Source organism: Oncorhynchus gorbuscha, linkage group LG04 (assembly GCF_021184085.1).
Source record: "Oncorhynchus gorbuscha isolate QuinsamMale2020 ecotype Even-year linkage group LG04, OgorEven_v1.0, whole genome shotgun sequence".
Lineage (NCBI taxonomy): Eukaryota > Metazoa > Chordata > Actinopteri > Salmoniformes > Salmonidae > Oncorhynchus > Oncorhynchus gorbuscha.
The window spans coordinates 8,372,325-8,390,529 of NC_060176.1; the positions used below are offsets into that span (position 1 = coordinate 8,372,325).

Genomic DNA, 18,205 nt, shown 5'->3' on the forward strand with positions numbered 1-18,205 from the left:
CAAACAGTGCAGCTATTCCCTCCGCAAGGCTATCAAACAAGCTAAGCGTCAGTACAGAGACAAAGTAGAATCTCAATTCAATGGCTCAGACACAAGAGGCATGTGGCAGGGTCGACAGTCAATCATGGACTACAAGAAGAAACCCAGCCCAGTCACGGACCAGGATGTCTTGCTCCCAGGCAGACTAAATAACTTTTTTGCCCGCTTTGAGGACAATACAGTGCCACTGACACGGCCTGCAACGAAAACATGCGGTCTCTCCTTCACTGCAGCCGAGGTGAGTAAGACATTTAAACGTGTTAACCCTCGCAAGGCTGCAGGTCCAGACGGCATCCCCAGCCGCGCCCTCAGAGCATGCGCAGACCAGCTGGCCGGTGTGTTTACGGACATATTCAATCAATCCCTATACCAGTCTGCTGTTCCCACATGCTTCAAGAGGGCCACCATTGTTCCTGTTCCCAAGAAAGCTAAGGTAACTGAGCTAAACGACTACCGCCCCGTAGCACTCACTTCCGTCATCATGAAGTGCTTTGAGAGACTAGTCAAGGACCATATCACCTCCACCCTACCTGACACCCTAGACCCACTCCAATTTGCTTACCGCCCAAATAGGTCCACAGACGATGCAATCTCAACCACACTGCACACTGCCCTAACCCATCTGGACAAGAGGAATACCTATGTGAGAATGCTGTTCATCGACTACAGCTCGGCATTCAACACCATAGTACCCTCCAAGCTCGTCATCAAGCTCGAGACCCTGGGTCTCGACCCCGCCCTGTGCAACTGGGTACAGGACTTCCTGACGGGCCACCCCCAGGTGGTGAGGGTAGGCAACAACATCTCCTCCCCGCTGATCCTCAACACGGGGGCCCCACAAGGGTGCGTTCTGAGCCCTCTCCTGTACTCCCTGTTCACCCACAACTGCGTGGCCACGCACGCCTCCAACTCAATCATCAAGTTTGCGGACGACACGACAGTGGTAGGCTTGATTACCAACAACGACGAGACGGCCTACAGGGAGGAGGTGAGGGCCCTCGGAGTGTGGTGTTAGGAAAATAACCTCACACTCAACGTCAACAAAACTAAGGAGATGATTGTGGACTTCAGGAAACAGCAGAGGGAACACCCCCCTATCCACATCGATGGAACAGTAGTGGAGAGGGTAGCAAGTTTTAAGTTCCTCGGCATACACATCACAGACAAACTGAATTAGTCCACTCACACAGACAGCGTCGTGAAGAAGGCGCAGCAGCGCCTCTTCAACCTCAGGAGGCTGAAGAAATTTGGCTTGTCACCAAAAGCACTCACAAACTTCTACAGATGCACAATCGAGAGCATCCTGGCGGGCTCTATCACCGCCTGGTACGGCAACTGCTCCGCCCTCAACCGTAAGGCTCTCCAGAGGGTGGTGAGGTCTGCACAACGCATCACCGGGGGCAAACTGCCTGCCCTCCAGGACACCTACACCACCCGATGTTACAGGAAGGCCATAAAGATCATCAAGGACATAAACCACCCGAGCCACTGCCTGTTCACCCCGCTATCATCCAGAAGGCGAGGTCAGTACAGGTGCATCAAAGCTGGGACCGAGAGACTGAAAAACAGCTTCTATCTCAAGGCCATCAGACTGTTAAACAGCCACCACTAACATTGAGTGGCTGCTGCCAACACACTGACACTGACACTGACTCAACTCCAGCCACTTTAATAATGGGAATTGATGGGAAATGATGTAAATATATCACTAGCCACTTTAAAACAATGCTACCTTATATAATGTTACTTACCCTACATTATTCATCTCATATGCATACGTATATACTGTACTCTATATCATCGACTGCATCCTTATGTAATACATGTATCACTAGCCACTTTAACTATGCCACTTTGTCTACATACTCATATGTATATACTGTACTCGATACCATCTACTGTATGCTGCCCCGTACCATCACTCATTCATATATCCTTATGTACATATTCTTTATCCCCTTACACTGTGTATAAGACACAGTAGTTTTGGAATTGTTAGTTAGATTACTTGTTGGTTATTACTGCATTGTCGGAACTAGAAGCACAAGCATTTCGCTACACTCGCATTAACATCTGATAACCATGTGTATGTGACAAATAAAATGTGATTTGATACCTTAGAGTCCATGTCCGATGAATTAAGGCTGTTCTGAGGGCTAAAGGGGGTGAAACTCAATATTAGGAAGATGTTCTTTAATCGTTTGTACACTCAGTGTATTCTTGCATACAACATCATGGTAATGTACTTGCTGTATTTATGATGAGACATATGTGCATTGCACAGCAAAGTAATCTGTAATGTACAAGCAGAAATTAGGATGAGACATGGTTTGTTTGAAATTCAGAGTATTTTGTTTAATGGAGTTTTAGTCACATATCATAGAGCTTAATGATGATTAAACTGTCTCACATTGAGGGGCCTGCATATCACATGATGTTTTCCAGATGTATTTCTGCCTGCTGTTTGTTTTTCTCTGAGTATGGATGCTACTTAACAGTCTGTGATGTCTGGGGATTTGTGGGGATGGAAAATATAGGAGATAGATTGACCTCTGACCTTGTGTTCCAGAGAATAAGCACAGCAGTGATTTGCTCTGAGGCTGGTTTGGTTTATACTGGGCCAAATCTGGGGTCCTCTAATGCCATCTAGTGATGGTTTGGACATAAAGGAACACTTACATTCCCCTATGAGTAAAACTCATTGGATTTATTGAGAGTGTGGTTTGAAAGTGGTTTCCATTATTCATACATAAATTCATCATTATCCTCTAGGATTGTCTGCAACAGCAAACTTCTGAACAGAATGCAGGCTAGAATCAACTAAGGACACAGACAATAGATTGGTGTAAAGATGTTAATTAAAAGCTTTACTCCCCATAAGTGGAATGGGATAGTCTGGGATGTAGTTTACACTCCCCTCCACAGGCTCACTCTACAGTAGCGTTCCCCTTTACAGTGGTAACCCCATAACTATAAACTGGGTGGTTCAAACCCTGAATGCTGATTGGCTGACAGCCGTGATACATCAGACAGTATACCACGGGTATGAAAAAATATTTATTTTTACCCTTCTAATTACGTTGGTAACCAGTTTATAATAGCAATAAGACACCTCAGGGATTTGTGGTATATGGCTAATATACCACAACTAAGAGCTGTGTCCAGGCATTCCGCGTTGCGTATCGCCTAAGAGCCCTTAGCCGTGGTATATTGGCCATATACCACACCGACTCAGGCCTTATTGCTTAAAAATACAACAGTACGTAAAATACAGTCCGATGTCACAACAAACAGACAGGATGCAGACAGATGATTACAGACATAGAAAGTGCTTCTACTCCTCTGCATGGTGACTGATGCTGCAGTGAGTCTACCTTCACTACAGCCCAGACACCCCCATCAGCAGGGGGGCAGGACAGGGAGGATGGATGATGGTGGTGGGCAGGTTAGGCGTGGTTCTTCTTGATAAAGTTAATGAGCCCGTTGGTGGAGGAGTCGTGAGAGTGGACCTCGTTGGAGCCATGCAGCTCAGGCTCGATCTTCTTACACAAAGCCTTACCCAGCTCAACTCTGAGATAGAGAGGGCCAGAGAGAAAGAGAGAGAGGGCCAGAGAGAAAGAGAGAGAGGGCCAGAGAGAAAGAGAGAGAGGGCCAGAGAGAAAGAGAGAGAGAGAGAGAAAGAGAGGGCCAGAGAGAAAGAGAGAGAGAAGGAGAGGGCCAGAGAGAAAGAGAGAGAGAAGGAGAGGGCCAGAGAGAAAGAGAGAAAGAGAGGGCCAGAGAGAAAGAGAGGGCCAGAGAGAAAGAGAGAGAGAAAGAGAAGGCAGAGAGAAAGAGAGGAGAAAGAGAGGCCAGAGAGAAAGAGAGAGAGAAAGAGAGAAGGCCAGAGAGAAAGAGAGGCCAGAGAAAAAGAGAGGGGGCCAGAGAGAAAGAGAGAGAGAAAGAGAGGGAGAGAGAAGAGAGGGCCAGAGAGAAAGAGAGAGAGAAAGAGAAGGCCAGAGAGAAAGAGAGAGAGAAAGAGAGGGAGAGAGAGAAAGAGAAGGCCAGAGAGAAAGAGAGAGAGAAAGAGAGGGCCAGAGAGAAAGAGAGAGAGAAAGAGAGGGCCAGAGAGAAAGAGAGAGGGCCAGAGAGAAAGAGAGAGAAAGAGAGGGCCAGAGAGAAAGAGAGAGAGAAAGAGAGGGCCAGAGAGAAAGAGAGAGAGAAAGAGAGGGCCAGAGAGAAAGAGAGAGAGAAAGAGAAAAAGAGAGAAAGAGAGAAAGAGAGAAAGAGAGAAAGAGAGAAAGAGAGAAAGAGAGAAAGAAGAAAGAAAGAGAGAAAGAGAGAAAGAGAGAAAGAGAGAAAGAGAGAGAATAATGGACGGAATATAATGTCACCAGAAAACTCACCAGAGTGGACAGAATAGAATGTCAGTGAAACATTTTTTTTGTACAATTTCATAGGATAAAGGCTCTGTGTGTAATATGTCATAGATTACACATTATCGAGAAGCTTGGTTTCAAATAGTCACACTTACCCCCACTGGTCAAAACTGTTGATCTCCCACATAACACCCTGGACAAAGATCTTGTGTTCATACATGGCTGTGAAACAAACACCATACATTGTTACTGGGAGCATAACAAGTAAATACATTATTTTGATCAATATTTGAAATATCATCGGTTGTTGGTTCACAGGTCCATATTCAGCTCTTACCAATAAGTGCTCCCAGTGTGAATGGGTTCAGCTTCTTGAAGACAATAGAGTTGGTTGGCTTGTTTCCTTGGAATACCTTACAGCAGAACAAGAGGAAATTTTATAACCACACAACCTGTTGTAAGACAGTTGTTGCATACTTGTAATTATACAGTGTTGCACCCTGTTTGAAGCTTCTTCCATCCTGATGCAAAACTTATTTTGTCCACTAGGAGGACGCACATCCCTATCAGAGCGACAGAGTCTGCCCGAGCAATAGACACACAATCTCCCCAGTATAACAACAGGATTTAAGCCCAGCCGGACTGGGGCTGTAGTGGACTTGCGCCATGAGGGATCTGCTCTCACTAACTTTGTGTGGCAGAATGGTTTCCAAAGCCTCTCCTGTCAGGCCGCCGGCCTCCAGTTCCTTCTTAGCCTCCTCTGTGGTCTTTCCTTTCATCAGAGCCTCAGTCTGGGCCAGGAAGTTGGCCATCAGGATCTACAGACACAGAGGATACAACAGCTAAGGCATTATCCCATTATCCCTGAGCATTATCCCCAGTATCACACAGCATGAACACTGCATAGGTTCCTTTGTCAGATAAACAGTAAAAGTAGGCATCACTTGAATAACTGAATGATTAGCTCAGTCACTGAATGGGAAGGTATTTACTCCCAGATTATTCCCACTGACACCACGTCATTTCAATGTGGATAATTGGGTAATATTCGGTTGAGATGTTGATCAATTAGATTACAACCTATATTCACCCACTCAAAAAGACAACCAGAGGTTTGTTGAATTTCCAAAGTGTTATCACTCTGCTTTCAACCATCTATATAAAAGCTTAACAAAATTCCAATAGAAAAAAAATCAGTTTTTTGGTTTAGTTGTCACCCAAATGTCTGTCATTGCGCTTTCATCCGTTTAAAAGCACAGGAAATTTCAAATTAGGAATACACTGACATATATTGTGTTTATTTATACAACAGATTAATGTGTTATTACTATGCTTCATCTAATAGCTGAACCAAATGGCCTGGATGGAAGTTGAGACTATTTTAAAAGTGCATGGTGCAAGTGATCAATGCCGTTTGAGATTCTATATAGATTATTACAGCAACATGCATGTTTTATATGATTACATACAGTAAGAAGAAATGTATGGTGACAGTAACTTCATAATGTGGCCTTGGATGTGTTACTCATTTTAAGGTTGAATGTTACATTAGTTTGTAAGAAAGCCTTAACTTTAAGCTATTTACTATATGACAAAAGTAGTATTGAATTTTGTTTGGTTGACAACGCAACCAAAAATCAATATTTAAAAAGGAGATGTATCTACTGCCTGGATAGCGCCATCTGAGCCACTGTCTTAATCCGATTCTTGAACTTTTTGGCTGAGTTGGAGACGAGAATGCAACATTATTTGTTAACTTGTCGACAAGTTAATAATAGGCTACAGTATTTATTGCATGTGAAAAGTGATGTTGAATTGTGTTTGGTTGTCAATGCAGCTTGATATCAACATTTGAATGAGACTTATCTTCATTGCAGATAGTTCCATCTGTGCCACTACTTAGTCTGGCTTTAATTTTTGTTTGTCTACAAATGAATAATTGATATGCAGGATTACATCTCATCTCACCAAAAATCTCAATTAATGAATTGGACTAAATCAAATAAATTCAAACTTTTAATGCTTTGAAATAAAGTTGGATTTGATTTAGTCCTATTCTTTAACTCCAATATATCAATTATTCATTTGTAGACAAGCCAGACTATGTCAATGGCACAGGTGGAAGTATCCAAGCAGAAGGTACATCTCCTTCAAAATGTTGGAAGCGTTGACAACCAAACACAATTCAATATCACTAAATATCATTACATTTGAAATCAACCACTGCTTGAAATCCAAGGCCTATTGTATAGTCTATTTTTAGTTGAATTCTGGATTTGAATTAAAACAATAGCTGTTTAATATTTTGAGAATGCTATATAGTCCTAAATAGCATCATTGATGATATATGAGTGGTAAAGTATGGTCACATTTCATACGCCTCTGTCCCGAAGCAAGAACCAATTAGCCTGGAGCTTGCCTTGCTAGGCCCAATTCCCGGCTAGCCGAAGAAGTCCATCAGACACTCCTTGGGCTTCAATACCTATTTTGCCGATTGGCATGGACCCCCACCGACCTATCACGACTGGACTACCGACGTGATTCGCTCGAGGGGGTCTCTCAACTGGCTCCTCTGTCACGACGTCCCCTGAATGCCCATCTGCTATCCGTGGCCTGCTAGCTGTCTAGAGCACATCAGACTGTTAGCTTAAGAGGCCCATTGGACAAATTCTTTGGCCACTATACCTATTTTGCCAATTGGCCTGGTTTACCACACGGAGCCCTGCTGATCCGTCTGCCGACGTAACAGCACGAGGGGGCCACAACAGACTTTCTTCCGTCACGACGTCCCTCAAAGGCCCTTCTGCTAGCTTGCTAGCCCCGGCCCGCTAGCTTTTCTAGAGACAATATCTCTTTCATCATCACTATGTACAGGTTTACCCCCACTGTATTCACAACCTACCATACCTTTGTCTGTATATTATGCCATGAATCTATTCTACCGTGCCCAGAAATCTGCTCCTTTTACTCTGTTCTGAACGTACTAGACGACCAGTTCTTTTAGCCCTTAGCCGTACCCTTATCCTACTCCTCCTCTATTTCTCTGGTGATGTGGAGGTTAATCCAGGCCCTGCAGTGCCTACCTCCACTCCCATTCCCCAGGCGCTCTCATTTGTTGACTTCTGTAACCGTAAAAGTCTTGGTTTCATGCATGTTAACATTAGAAGCCTCCTCCCTAAGTTTGTTTTATTCACTGTCCTAGCACACTCTGCCAACCCGGATGTCCTAGCTGTGTCTGAATCCTGGCTTAGGAAGACCACCAAAAACCATTAAATTTCCATCCCTAACTATAACATTTTCCGACAAGATAGTACTGCCAAAGGGGGCGGAGTTACTGGGATAGCCTGCAGAGTTCTGTCTTACTATCCAGGTCTCTACATGTCTCTTACCGTTGCTATAGACCACCTTCTGCCCCCAGCTGTGCCCTGAACACCATATGCGAATTGATTGCCCCCCATCTATCTTCAGAGATCGTGCTGTTAGGTGTCCTAAACTGGGACATGCTTAACACCCCGGTCATCCTACAATCTAATTTTGATTCTCTCAATCTCACACAAATTATCGATGAACCCACCAGGTACAACCCCAAATCCGTAAACACGGGTACCCTCATCGGTATCATCCTAACCAACCTGCCCTCCAAATACACCTCTGCTGTCTTCAACCAGGATCTGAGCGATCACTGCCTCATTTCCTGCGTCCATAATGGGTCTGCGGTCAAGCGACCACCCCTCATCACTGTCAAACTCTCCCTAAAACACTTCAGCGAGCAGGCCTTTCTAATCGACCTGGCCCAGGTATCCTGGAAGGATATTGACCTCATTCCATCAGTAGAGGATGCCTGGTTATTCTTTAAAAGTTCTTTCCTCACCATCTTAAATAAGGCTACCCCTGGCTACCCCTACCCCGGTCAACAGCCCTGCACCCTCACTGCAACTTGCCTCCCCAATTCTCCTTCACCCAAATCCAGATAGCTGATGTTCTGAAAGAGCTGCAAAATCTGGACCCCTACAAATCAGCAGGGTTAGACAATCTGGACTCTCTTCCTAAAATTAAAAGCTGAAATTGTTGCAACCCCTATTACTAGCTTGTTCAAACTCTTTCGTATTGCCTGAGATCCAAAAAGATTGGAATGCTGCCGCGGTCATCCCCCTCTTCAAAGGGAGACACTCTAGACCCAAAAAGCTACAGACCTCTAACGATCATACCCTGCCTTTCTGAGGTCTTCGAAGGCCAAGTTAGCAAACAGATCACCAACCATTTCGAATCCCACCATACCTTCTCCGCTATGCAATCTGGTTTCCGAGCTGGTCATGGGTGCACCTCAGCCACGCTCACGGTCCTAAACGATATCATAACCACCATCGATAAAAGACAATACTGTGCAGCTGTATTCATCGACCTGGCCAAGGTTTTCGACTCTGTTAATCACCACATTCTTATCGGCAGACTCAAAAGCCTTGGTTTCTCAAATGACTGCCTCGCCTGGTTCACCAACTACTTCTCTGACAGAGTTGTGTGTCAAATCGGAGGGCCTGTTGTCCGGACCTCTGACAGTCTATGGGGGTGCCACAGGGTTCAATCCTCGGGCCGACTATTTTCTCTGTATACATCAATGATATCGCTCTTGCTGCTGGTGATTCTCTGATCCACCTCTATGCAGATAACACCATTCTGTATACATCTGGCCCTTCTTTTGACACTGTGTTAACTAACCTCCAGATGAGCTTCAATGACATACAACTCTCCTTCCGTGGCCTCCAACTGTTCTTAAATGCAAGCAAAACTAAATGCATGCTATTCAGCCAACCGATGCCCACACCTACCCACCCGTCCAGCATCACTACTCTGGACAGTTCTCACTTAGGTATTTGTAGTTGTCCACATATTCTAGGTGTCTGGTTAGACTGTAAACTCGCCTTCCAGACTCACATTAAGCATCTCCAATCCAAAATTAAATCTAGAATTGGCTTCCTATTTCGCAAACAAAGCATCCTTCACTCATACTGCCAAACATACCCTAGTAAAACTGACTATGCTACCGATCCTTGACTTTGGCGATGTCATTTACAAAATAGCCTCCAACACTCTACTCAGTAAATTAGATGCAGTCTATCAAAGTGCCATCTGTTTTGTCACCAAAGCCTCATATACTACCCACCACTGTGACCTGTATGCTCTCGTTGGCTGGCCCTCGCTTCATACTCGTCGCCAAACCCCCTGGCTCCAGGTCATCTATAAGTCGTTGCTAGGTAAAGCCCAGCCTTATCTCAGCTCACTGGTCACCATAGCAGCACCCTCCCGCAGCACGCACTCCAGCAGGTAAATTTCACTGGTCACCCCCAAAGCCAATTCCTCCTTCAGCCGGCTTTCCTTCCAGTTCTCTGCTGCCAATGACTGGAACGAACTGCAAAAATCACTGGAGACTCACATCTCCCTCACTAGCTTTAAGCACCAGCTGTCAGAGCAGCTCACAGATCACTGCACCTGTACATAGCCAATCTCTAAATAGCCCATCCAACTACCTCATCACCATATTGTTATTTATTTGATTTATTTTGCTCCTTTGCACCCCAGTACCGCTACTTGCACACTCATCTTCCCTACTTGCACACTCATCCATCACCCCAGTGTTTAATTTGCCATACTGTAATAATTTCACCACTATGGCCTATTTATTGCCTCACCCCTCCTATCCTACATCATTTGCTCACACTGCATATAGACTTTCTCGTATTATTGACTGTATGCTTGTTTATTCCATGTGTAACTCTGTGTTGTTATTTGTGTCGCACTGCTTTGCTTTATCTTGGCCAGGTCGCAGTTGTAAAGGAGAACTTGTTCTCAACTAGCCTACCTGGTTAAATAAAGGTGCATTTTTTGACAGCAACAGTAAATCTAATTAGTTTTTAAGAGGAGATCTCTCAACAATCATTCTCACAATAGCATATTGGTAATTGTCCATAACAAATATCATAGCTAAGCTGTGCTGGGCTTGATTAAAACCCTGGATGGGAGGTCAAAGGGTAGCTGCAGGTAGATGCATTCTCCAGTAGGAGGGGCTGCCCAGCCTATTGTTTTGAAGAAGATCTGACGTTGTTTTAAAAAAAGGTACAAATTCAACATATTTTAGATCCAATATATTTTACATGTAGAATACACATCACAATACCTTGACAAATTGACAAATTACATTGAAACATGTTGATTTAACCAGTTGGTTCCCAGTGGGTTGGTAGTGCTGGAAGATGTGTCCTGTAGGGGTAGCCTACCTTATGGTGCTTACTTTCCCTAATGGGGTGCTGTGTCTGGGCAGGGATGAGGAAGTCAGCGGGGACCATGCGAGTTCCTGTGGAGGACACAGCAGTAACACTGCATCTGTGACTAATGACATATTACTCTTCCATAACATACATATTCATCCATTTCAGCTGACCATTAATCAATATGTTGAAGAGCTTATGGACCAGTCAGCAACATTATTTGGGTATGAGTTAAGAGAATATGAACTTTTAAAAGTCAGATTTTAACTGGACAGTTCCTTTAAGGAGGCAGTACCTTGGTGAATGAGCTGGTAGAAGGCGTGCTGTCCGTTGGTGCCAGGCTCTCCCCATACGATGGGGCCAGTATGGTAGTTGACACGTTTGCCATGAATAGTGATGTACTTTCCATTGGACTCCATGTCACCCTATAGACATCACATGAATTGAACATCTTCGGTGTTCCGTTTCTGTTCAATTTAAACGAATACTAAAACAACATTATCATCAGGCTATTTAACCTTGACTTAGTATGCACAGTAAAACACATTTCCATTTGATCAATACAAATCTGACAATATATCCGACCACAGCCTACCTTCAGGACAAGGAGTGGGTGTATACATTTTGATAGTATTTATCGTAAATTGCCAGTAGACTGACACATTCTTCACTGTGTTTTGCTTTGGCAGTTTACTTATGTTACACTCAGTCATGTCTTAACTGTGGTAGTGACTCTTAACCCTGGTAAAGGCTCTTAACCCAGGTAGTGACTGACGGACCTGCTGGAAGTAGGCAGCGAATCGGTGCATGTACTGGTCATAAGGCAGCATGGCGTGGGTCTCGGCCTGGAAGAAGTTGATGTACCAGACACCCAGCAGAGCCAGGAGCATAGGAGCGTTCTTCTCCACAGGGGCTGTTTTGAAATGGTTGTCCTACAGAAACAACAGGGGGTCAACTCACACGTATTCATCTGACCAATAGAAAAGTTTCCAAGTCTTTGGACAGTGAGAATAATTGGCTGTACTTACCATCCAGTGAGCCCCTTCTAGAAGCTTCTCAAAGTTGTCATAGCCTGGGAAGAAAGAAAAGACCAGAGACTTTGAGTTATACTTCAAATATCTCCTTTTAACAACTGATTACCAAGGTTATTCTACACAGATAGAGTACAGGCAGCTGATCAAAGCATTAGAATATCTAAACCAGGAGAATAAACCTACAACATAATGTACATACCGATGTGCAGAGCAATGGACAATCCAATACAAGACCACAGGGAATAACGTCCACCAACCCACTAAAACACAGAAACAATCTGGTTAGAAATGTGCACAATATCAAGAAACATTTCTTGAGCTTAATCATTTTCACAGTACAACTTTGAATATGCAACATGTATTCCCCCCCAAATGTAGTGACCCTAACACCAATGTTATGTAACTGAGAAACGTGACTCTTACTGAAATTACTTTACTATTTCAGTGCTGTGCATTCTGGTCTATGTATTTTATATTAATTGGTGTCTGGTGGTGTCCTGAGAAGATTCAGAAACCTCAGAGCACTCTGCAGCTTACGTAATTGAAAGTGACACAGAGACGGGGAACTGTGCCCAATCTCACTTGGCCCTACATCTTGCCCCAGAAAGAGGCCCCAAGCCTCTAAAAATGCCATACCATTGTCTTGAAATTCCTTACCATTAACCCTTATCTATCTGTGGTGACACATTTCAGCCCACTGCAGAGAATGAATCCCCCATTGTCACGCCCTGACCTTAGTTATCTTTGTTTTCTTTATTATTTTGGTTAGGTCAGGGTGCGACAAGGGGTGGTTTGTTGTGTTTTTTGTCCTGTCTAGGGTTTTTGTATGTTTATGGGGTTGTTTACTAATCTAGGTGTTTTGTATGTCTATGGTTGCCTAGATTGGTTCTCAATTACATTATTCATCTCATATGCATACGTATATACTGTACTCTATATCATCGACTGCATCCTTATGTAATACATGTATCACTAGCCACTTTAACTATGCCACTGTTTACATACCCATCTCATATGTATATACTGTACTCGACACCATCTACTGTATCTTGCCTATGCTGCTCTGTACCATTCATATATCCTTATGTATATATTCTTTATCCCCTTACACTGTGTATAAGACAGTAGTTTTGGAATTGTTAGTTAGATTACTTGTTGGTTATTACTGCATTGTCGGAACTAGAAGCACAAGCATTTCGCTACACTCGCATGAACATCTGCTAACCATGTGTATGTGACAAATAAAATTGGATTTGATTTGAATTAGAGGCAGCTGTTTATCGTTGTCTCTTATTGGGAACCATATTTAGGCAGCCATATTCCTTGGGTAATTCGTGGGTGATTGTCTATGTATTAGTTGCCTGTGTCCACACTTATTCTATATAGCTTTGCAGTTTTTGTAAGTTTGTTGAAGTGTTCTTCGTTTCATTAAAATAGAAGATGTATTCACATTATGCTGCGCCTTGGTCTCATCTCTATAACGAAAGTGACACCCATATTACACAGCACTTCATTTGGGTAATAATATAATAAACAGTGTGTAATAAGTCACAAATAGCCGGGGAGGCCTATATATGAAAAGGCAGACCCCAACTTCTAAATATTCTCACTTCTCATTATTATTTTCAATGTGAATGCCACCTTTAATCAGTAGTAGTGCATGGGTAAAATTAATGGGAAAGCCAATCCAGAAAAAAAGCCATATTACAATCTATGTGTTGTGATAATTGCGTTTTTTTGCTTTATAATCTGGTAGTTCAAACATTTTCGAACTACTAAACAACTATTGATTTAGAACACAGAGTTACTGCAAGTCGTAAAGAAAACAGGATCTGCCTCCACTATTCCAGCACCATTTCAACTTCAACATCATCGAATCACCTATTCTTAGTATAATAAATTGACAACTAAAAGATACACGAAACGATTAGTCCAATCAACGTAAGTTGATGTCCATGGTGCCCCTGTGACAACAATTTTGGACCCCCATGTGGCCCCCCTAAATGTGGAGTATGACATAATTTTTACATAACTAATTTTTACTATCGTTGTGTTATTAGACAGTGGCAACGATGATGATTATGAACATGGTCTTTTGCCTGCTTATGCCTGCAATGCAGTGAAGAAAACAAAATGACAACAATAACGTCTAATGTAATTGGCCCCTCTAACAGTACAACTGGCCCCAGCTGCCCCCCCCCTCCCCCAGTTGAAATGGTCTAGAACCACCACTGGTGTGTGTGTGTGAGTATAAAAAACATGTTGACTCACCTTACGTGTTGAGAAACGCTAATGCCATCCTCCTCTTTTATGTTGCCTAAGCAGTCTATGACAGTACACGCTTTTAGTTTGTTGTCCTAGGCTACCTAGCTAACATACTTGCTCACTAGCCTAACTTCCTTTCATGGGCAACGATATGCCAGGCCAGCTAGTTAACATTACCATACTACATCTAGCTACATGTTGAACTTCCATCCTCTCAGGCCATGGGAACAATGTATGAATTTATGATTGGGTCAGAATGGCTGTTATAGTCATTGACCAGAACGGAAAATTAAGTAAAACCACAAGTCCAAATCCCTATTTTCATCGATGGCTAATTTAGGAAAGGGATGATTTTACCTAGCTATCTAGCCACCAGAGGACAACAGGACAATGAGATGCCACAATTCAAGATTTTTCAGAAAAATGCTACACATGCTGAGACAGAGGGGGCGCTGTTTCGTTCACTCGGATGCTTTCTCAGCCTCTTGCAAATTGAAGGAAATTTATGAAACAAAGAGTAGAGTAAATATTTTCTCTTGGTCCATTTTTGGGGAAGCCTGGCTTCCCTTGGCATCCATGAATACACACCGCTGCCTTTTATACATATTACTTCTGAGAGCAAGCAGCTATCTTTACTCAGACGTGAAAGGGCACGGCATGTTAGAGCCGTTACCCTTTAAATACCAACAATGTAACTAAATGTAGCTTTCTGACCTTTGATGTGACCCAGCCTTTACAGTAACCTCTCCAAGGGAGAAGGTCGCTACCAATAATATAATACTCTTTGAGGGCAGAGCTGGAGAGTACGGCTTCTGATTACCCCACAGCTGCCAGCCTGTGAGCCCAGGCACCTACTTCACAGGTCAGAAGTCTATGCTATTTATAGTTGTTGCCTAAGTCCCCCGTCAAGAGCCGGTGATTGCAGGAAGAGCACTGTACTACCCCAAATGCACTGCACACATGACATATTCTGCATCATCAGATAACATGCACTCACATCCCAGAAGCCAAACATGTTGTCAGGATCAATGCCAAAGGCCTTCACTAAAGGCTGCAGAAGAGAGGAGATAGAAAGAACAGAATTAGAATGTTATTTTATTTTACAGAAACACATGCAGAGCATATCACTGCATTTATGATGGTGTGTTGCAAAAATAAGAACTTACGCCGGCAGTGGAGAGCGCCACAAAGTGCTTGGCAACAGCAGATTTCTGTAAAGAAGACAGGGTTTAATTTAACATACTTTGCATTCATCTTCGGTAATAGAATTCAACTCCTTTCCCTGTAAAAAGGTTACCCACATCTTTAGCGTGCTCAATGAACCATTCCTTGGCAGACTCTGCATTGGTGATGGTCTCTTGGGTGGTGAAAGTCTGAAAAAGGACAGAGAGTTAAACCACTACAGTAACACCAAAGACATTGCATTTCTAATGTGTGTTTAGGCTACTGTGTACAGTACTAAACCACTAGCAGTTCATGCTAATCTCTCCACCCAGTCTCAGGGCTGGGTGACAACAGGAAAGCCATTCAGACATAATTTTGGCTACCACTCTACAGAGGCATAGGAGAGAAGGCACGACATGGCATGCAGCACCACTGATCCCTTTGTTTCAATGGAAACATCCATTGTATCAAACAACTGTTGCTGCTATAGCTGAATGGAACTTTAGGAGTTTACATATTATCAGATGCAGTTTCTTTGCTCTTTGTCAATGTCTTTTTGTATGTCTTTCTTGTAATTTTTTTAGACCAATATTGAAGAAGAATATCTCTCTCTCAAGTGTTCAGACAAAACAATAAAACCAGTGAATGCACTGGTATGGTAAAGACAATTAAAAGCAGGCACCTTGGAGGCCACGATGAACAGGGTGGTCTCAGCATTGAGCTCAGCAAGGGTTTTGGCGATGTGTGTGCCGTCAATGTTGGAGACAAAATGCACACGGGGACCTCCCTTGGAGTAGTTCTTCAGAGCCTCAGTCACCATTAGAGGACCCTGGCAAAGAAGACAAACAAATACACAGTGATGGCAGAGGTAGCTTTCACACCTAATAGTGAAACATCATATTGCCTAGTTAAATAAAGGTTAAATAAAAAATATAAATAAAATATTGACACTTTAACAAATGATACGTTGAAAATTTTACTTACCAGGTCCGATCCACCAATGCCGACGTTGACAACGTCTGTGATGGACTTTCCAGTCCAGCCCTTCCACTCGCCACTGCGAACTTTCTACACCAGACACAAACGTGTAGACCATTGAATAAAGTGCCTACACAGTTCAGTCAAATTTAATTTGTTATGCCTTGAATGCCACAGGGAGATAGCTAGCAATTCTATGTATAAGCGGTGCTGTAACTATTCAAATTGGAAATACAAACGGTCTCACTAAGCGATTTGGGGGATTGCTACGAAATTGAGACCCTTGGGTCAGCTCCCACTCACGTGGCAGAAGCCCTTCATCTTCTCCAGGACTTTGTTGACCTCAGGCATCACATCATGTCCATCAACCATGATGGGATGGTTGGAGCGGTTCCTCAGAGCCACGTGGAGCACAGCACGGCCCTAACCAAACAGGAGGAGAAGATACAGTAAGGACACACACACTGATATAAGAATTACAGCAAATGTATGTAGTGCCATTGATTTGTTTCAAGCCTATTTGTGAGGAGGTGTCAGGTGTGTTACATTTGGCCATTCAGTATCACAATGATAATAACATTGATAATAAACCACGCTCAGGCTAAAGCTCAGATACGCACCTCAGTGAAGTTGATCTTGTCTCCATGGAACATCTTGTCCCTGGTGGCCTCAATCCCCCTCGACTTGCCCTAGAGAAAACATATATACATCTATTGGTGGGCAAATGGGCCTTCCATGTCAGAAAGGTTGATATGGTACTGGACGCACAGCAGAAGAAGACTGTTTTTATAATGACTGTAGGTAAATGCCAAATACAGTATGGCTATTTGTAATTGTTGTGTTATTTGAATCATAATGATAGAGAAGCAGTGATTTACCAGTTCGACCAACATCTTCATGACATCCTCAGTGATGAGATTCTTAGAGTAATCAATCAGAATGTCTCCATGATCTGTCTTCAGCGTTGTGCTATTCAGACAGAACATTTGACAGGGTGAGTGATCTGTTTCCACAGATATCCTATTAAATGAGGGATTCTATATGTAATTCTGTCTGTTTCTGGATTTAGGCAATTAACTCAATAACCTTTTGCCCACAAGTTACAAAATCAAACAGTCCTTTACCACGAAACAAATATAAATCTGTTCTGTTTCACCACAAGCATTTTGTAGTGAATTTGAGGGGTAGCCCAATCGAAACCTGAAGCCACTTATTTCTAATTCCAAGGCAAGCAGGGTATCCCAATTCTACTGTTTGCTTGTGTATGTGGAAGTGCTTGTAATGCACTTAAGGTTAGGGTTATTACAAGAGACAGCAATACAGACAGACATCAGACAACAAACCCGCACATCACTAGCAGTACATGAAGAGAGTTCAGAGTTCACATGTCTACATACAGTGACAGTGCTGTGCATTTTTTATGGTGTGGAAGCCCATAAGCTACTCTGATAAAAGGCACTACTTCATATTTTGGGGAAGGAGACAGTTGCACCTGAATGAATTGCAAATATCTCAAATTGTATGGTAGTTTTTTATTGGCAGTGGCATCTGTTTATGATGACACATTATGTGCTTTTAGCCTATGTCTAAAGATAATAGCCTGAAGTGAAGACAACATTTTCTGATGGACAGCATTTAAATTTAAATCAAATTTTATACTGGTAATGTTTTTGAGAATAAGGATACTGTGTGTATCTTCAACAAATTAACACTGACAATTTCAAAATAAATGCCAACCATAAAGATACCTGAATTTGTGGAATCTCTCCTTGTCTTCCTCAAACATCTTCCTCATGTTGAGGTGCAGAGCATGTTCATGGTACCATTTCTCCAGTTTCTGGAAGTTTGGGTCGTGTGTGAGTCCCATGGTGTCGAGATGTGTTGGGCGCGGTCCTTTCAGCTCAACTACCCTGGTTGAGTGAGACCGGAAGGTGCGAGAGGAGAGGCTTTTGAAGGGCAACCAACCCGCTACACTTGCCCCTCCTATAATAACACGATACCTCGGATCGTGCAGCACAGCCACACATACTGTATCAGTAATGCAGCGATCAAGACTATGTTGTGTAGCTAAGTCCATAACATTACCAACCGACTGAACTTACAATTC

General features: G+C 43.1%; 1 protein-coding gene across 1 annotated transcript; it reads right to left on the reverse strand.

Annotated features, from left to right (window-relative positions):
• Nucleotides 1–2,368: 2,368 nt before the first annotated feature.
• Nucleotides 2,369–18,028, reverse strand: LOC124033593 (glucose-6-phosphate isomerase-like). Its single transcript, XM_046345672.1, has 18 exons — nucleotides 17,847–18,028; nucleotides 16,977–17,067; nucleotides 16,719–16,787; nucleotides 16,402–16,521; nucleotides 16,105–16,188; nucleotides 15,803–15,949; nucleotides 15,258–15,329; nucleotides 15,123–15,167; nucleotides 14,954–15,007; nucleotides 11,891–11,951; nucleotides 11,686–11,729; nucleotides 11,437–11,589; nucleotides 10,953–11,082; nucleotides 10,667–10,743; nucleotides 5,084–5,212; nucleotides 4,732–4,807; nucleotides 4,550–4,616; nucleotides 2,369–3,609 (listed from the first exon to the last, which is right to left on the reverse strand). The coding sequence occupies exons 1-18, from the start codon at nucleotides 17,963–17,965 to the stop codon at nucleotides 3,486–3,488; spliced, it is 1,662 nt and encodes a 553-aa protein (XP_046201628.1). The 5' UTR covers nucleotides 17,966–18,028; the 3' UTR covers nucleotides 2,369–3,485.
• Nucleotides 18,029–18,205: the final 177 nt, after the last annotated feature.

What these genes read in the sequence shown, in the direction of transcription:
- LOC124033593 (XM_046345672.1), bottom strand. Translation starts at nt 17,965, where the DNA reads ATGGGACTCACACACGACCCAAACTTCCAGAAACTGGAGAAATGGTAC. An exon ending in CTACCAGCTCATTCACCAAG is followed by an intron (nt 10,744 to 10,952) that starts GTACTGCCTCCT and finishes TGTCCTCCACAG; the next exon opens with GAACTCGCATGGTCCCCGCT. An exon ending in GGGAAAGTAAGCACCATAAG is followed by an intron (nt 5,213 to 10,666) that starts GTAGGCTACCCC and finishes CTGTGTCTGTAG; the next exon opens with ATCCTGATGGCCAACTTCCT.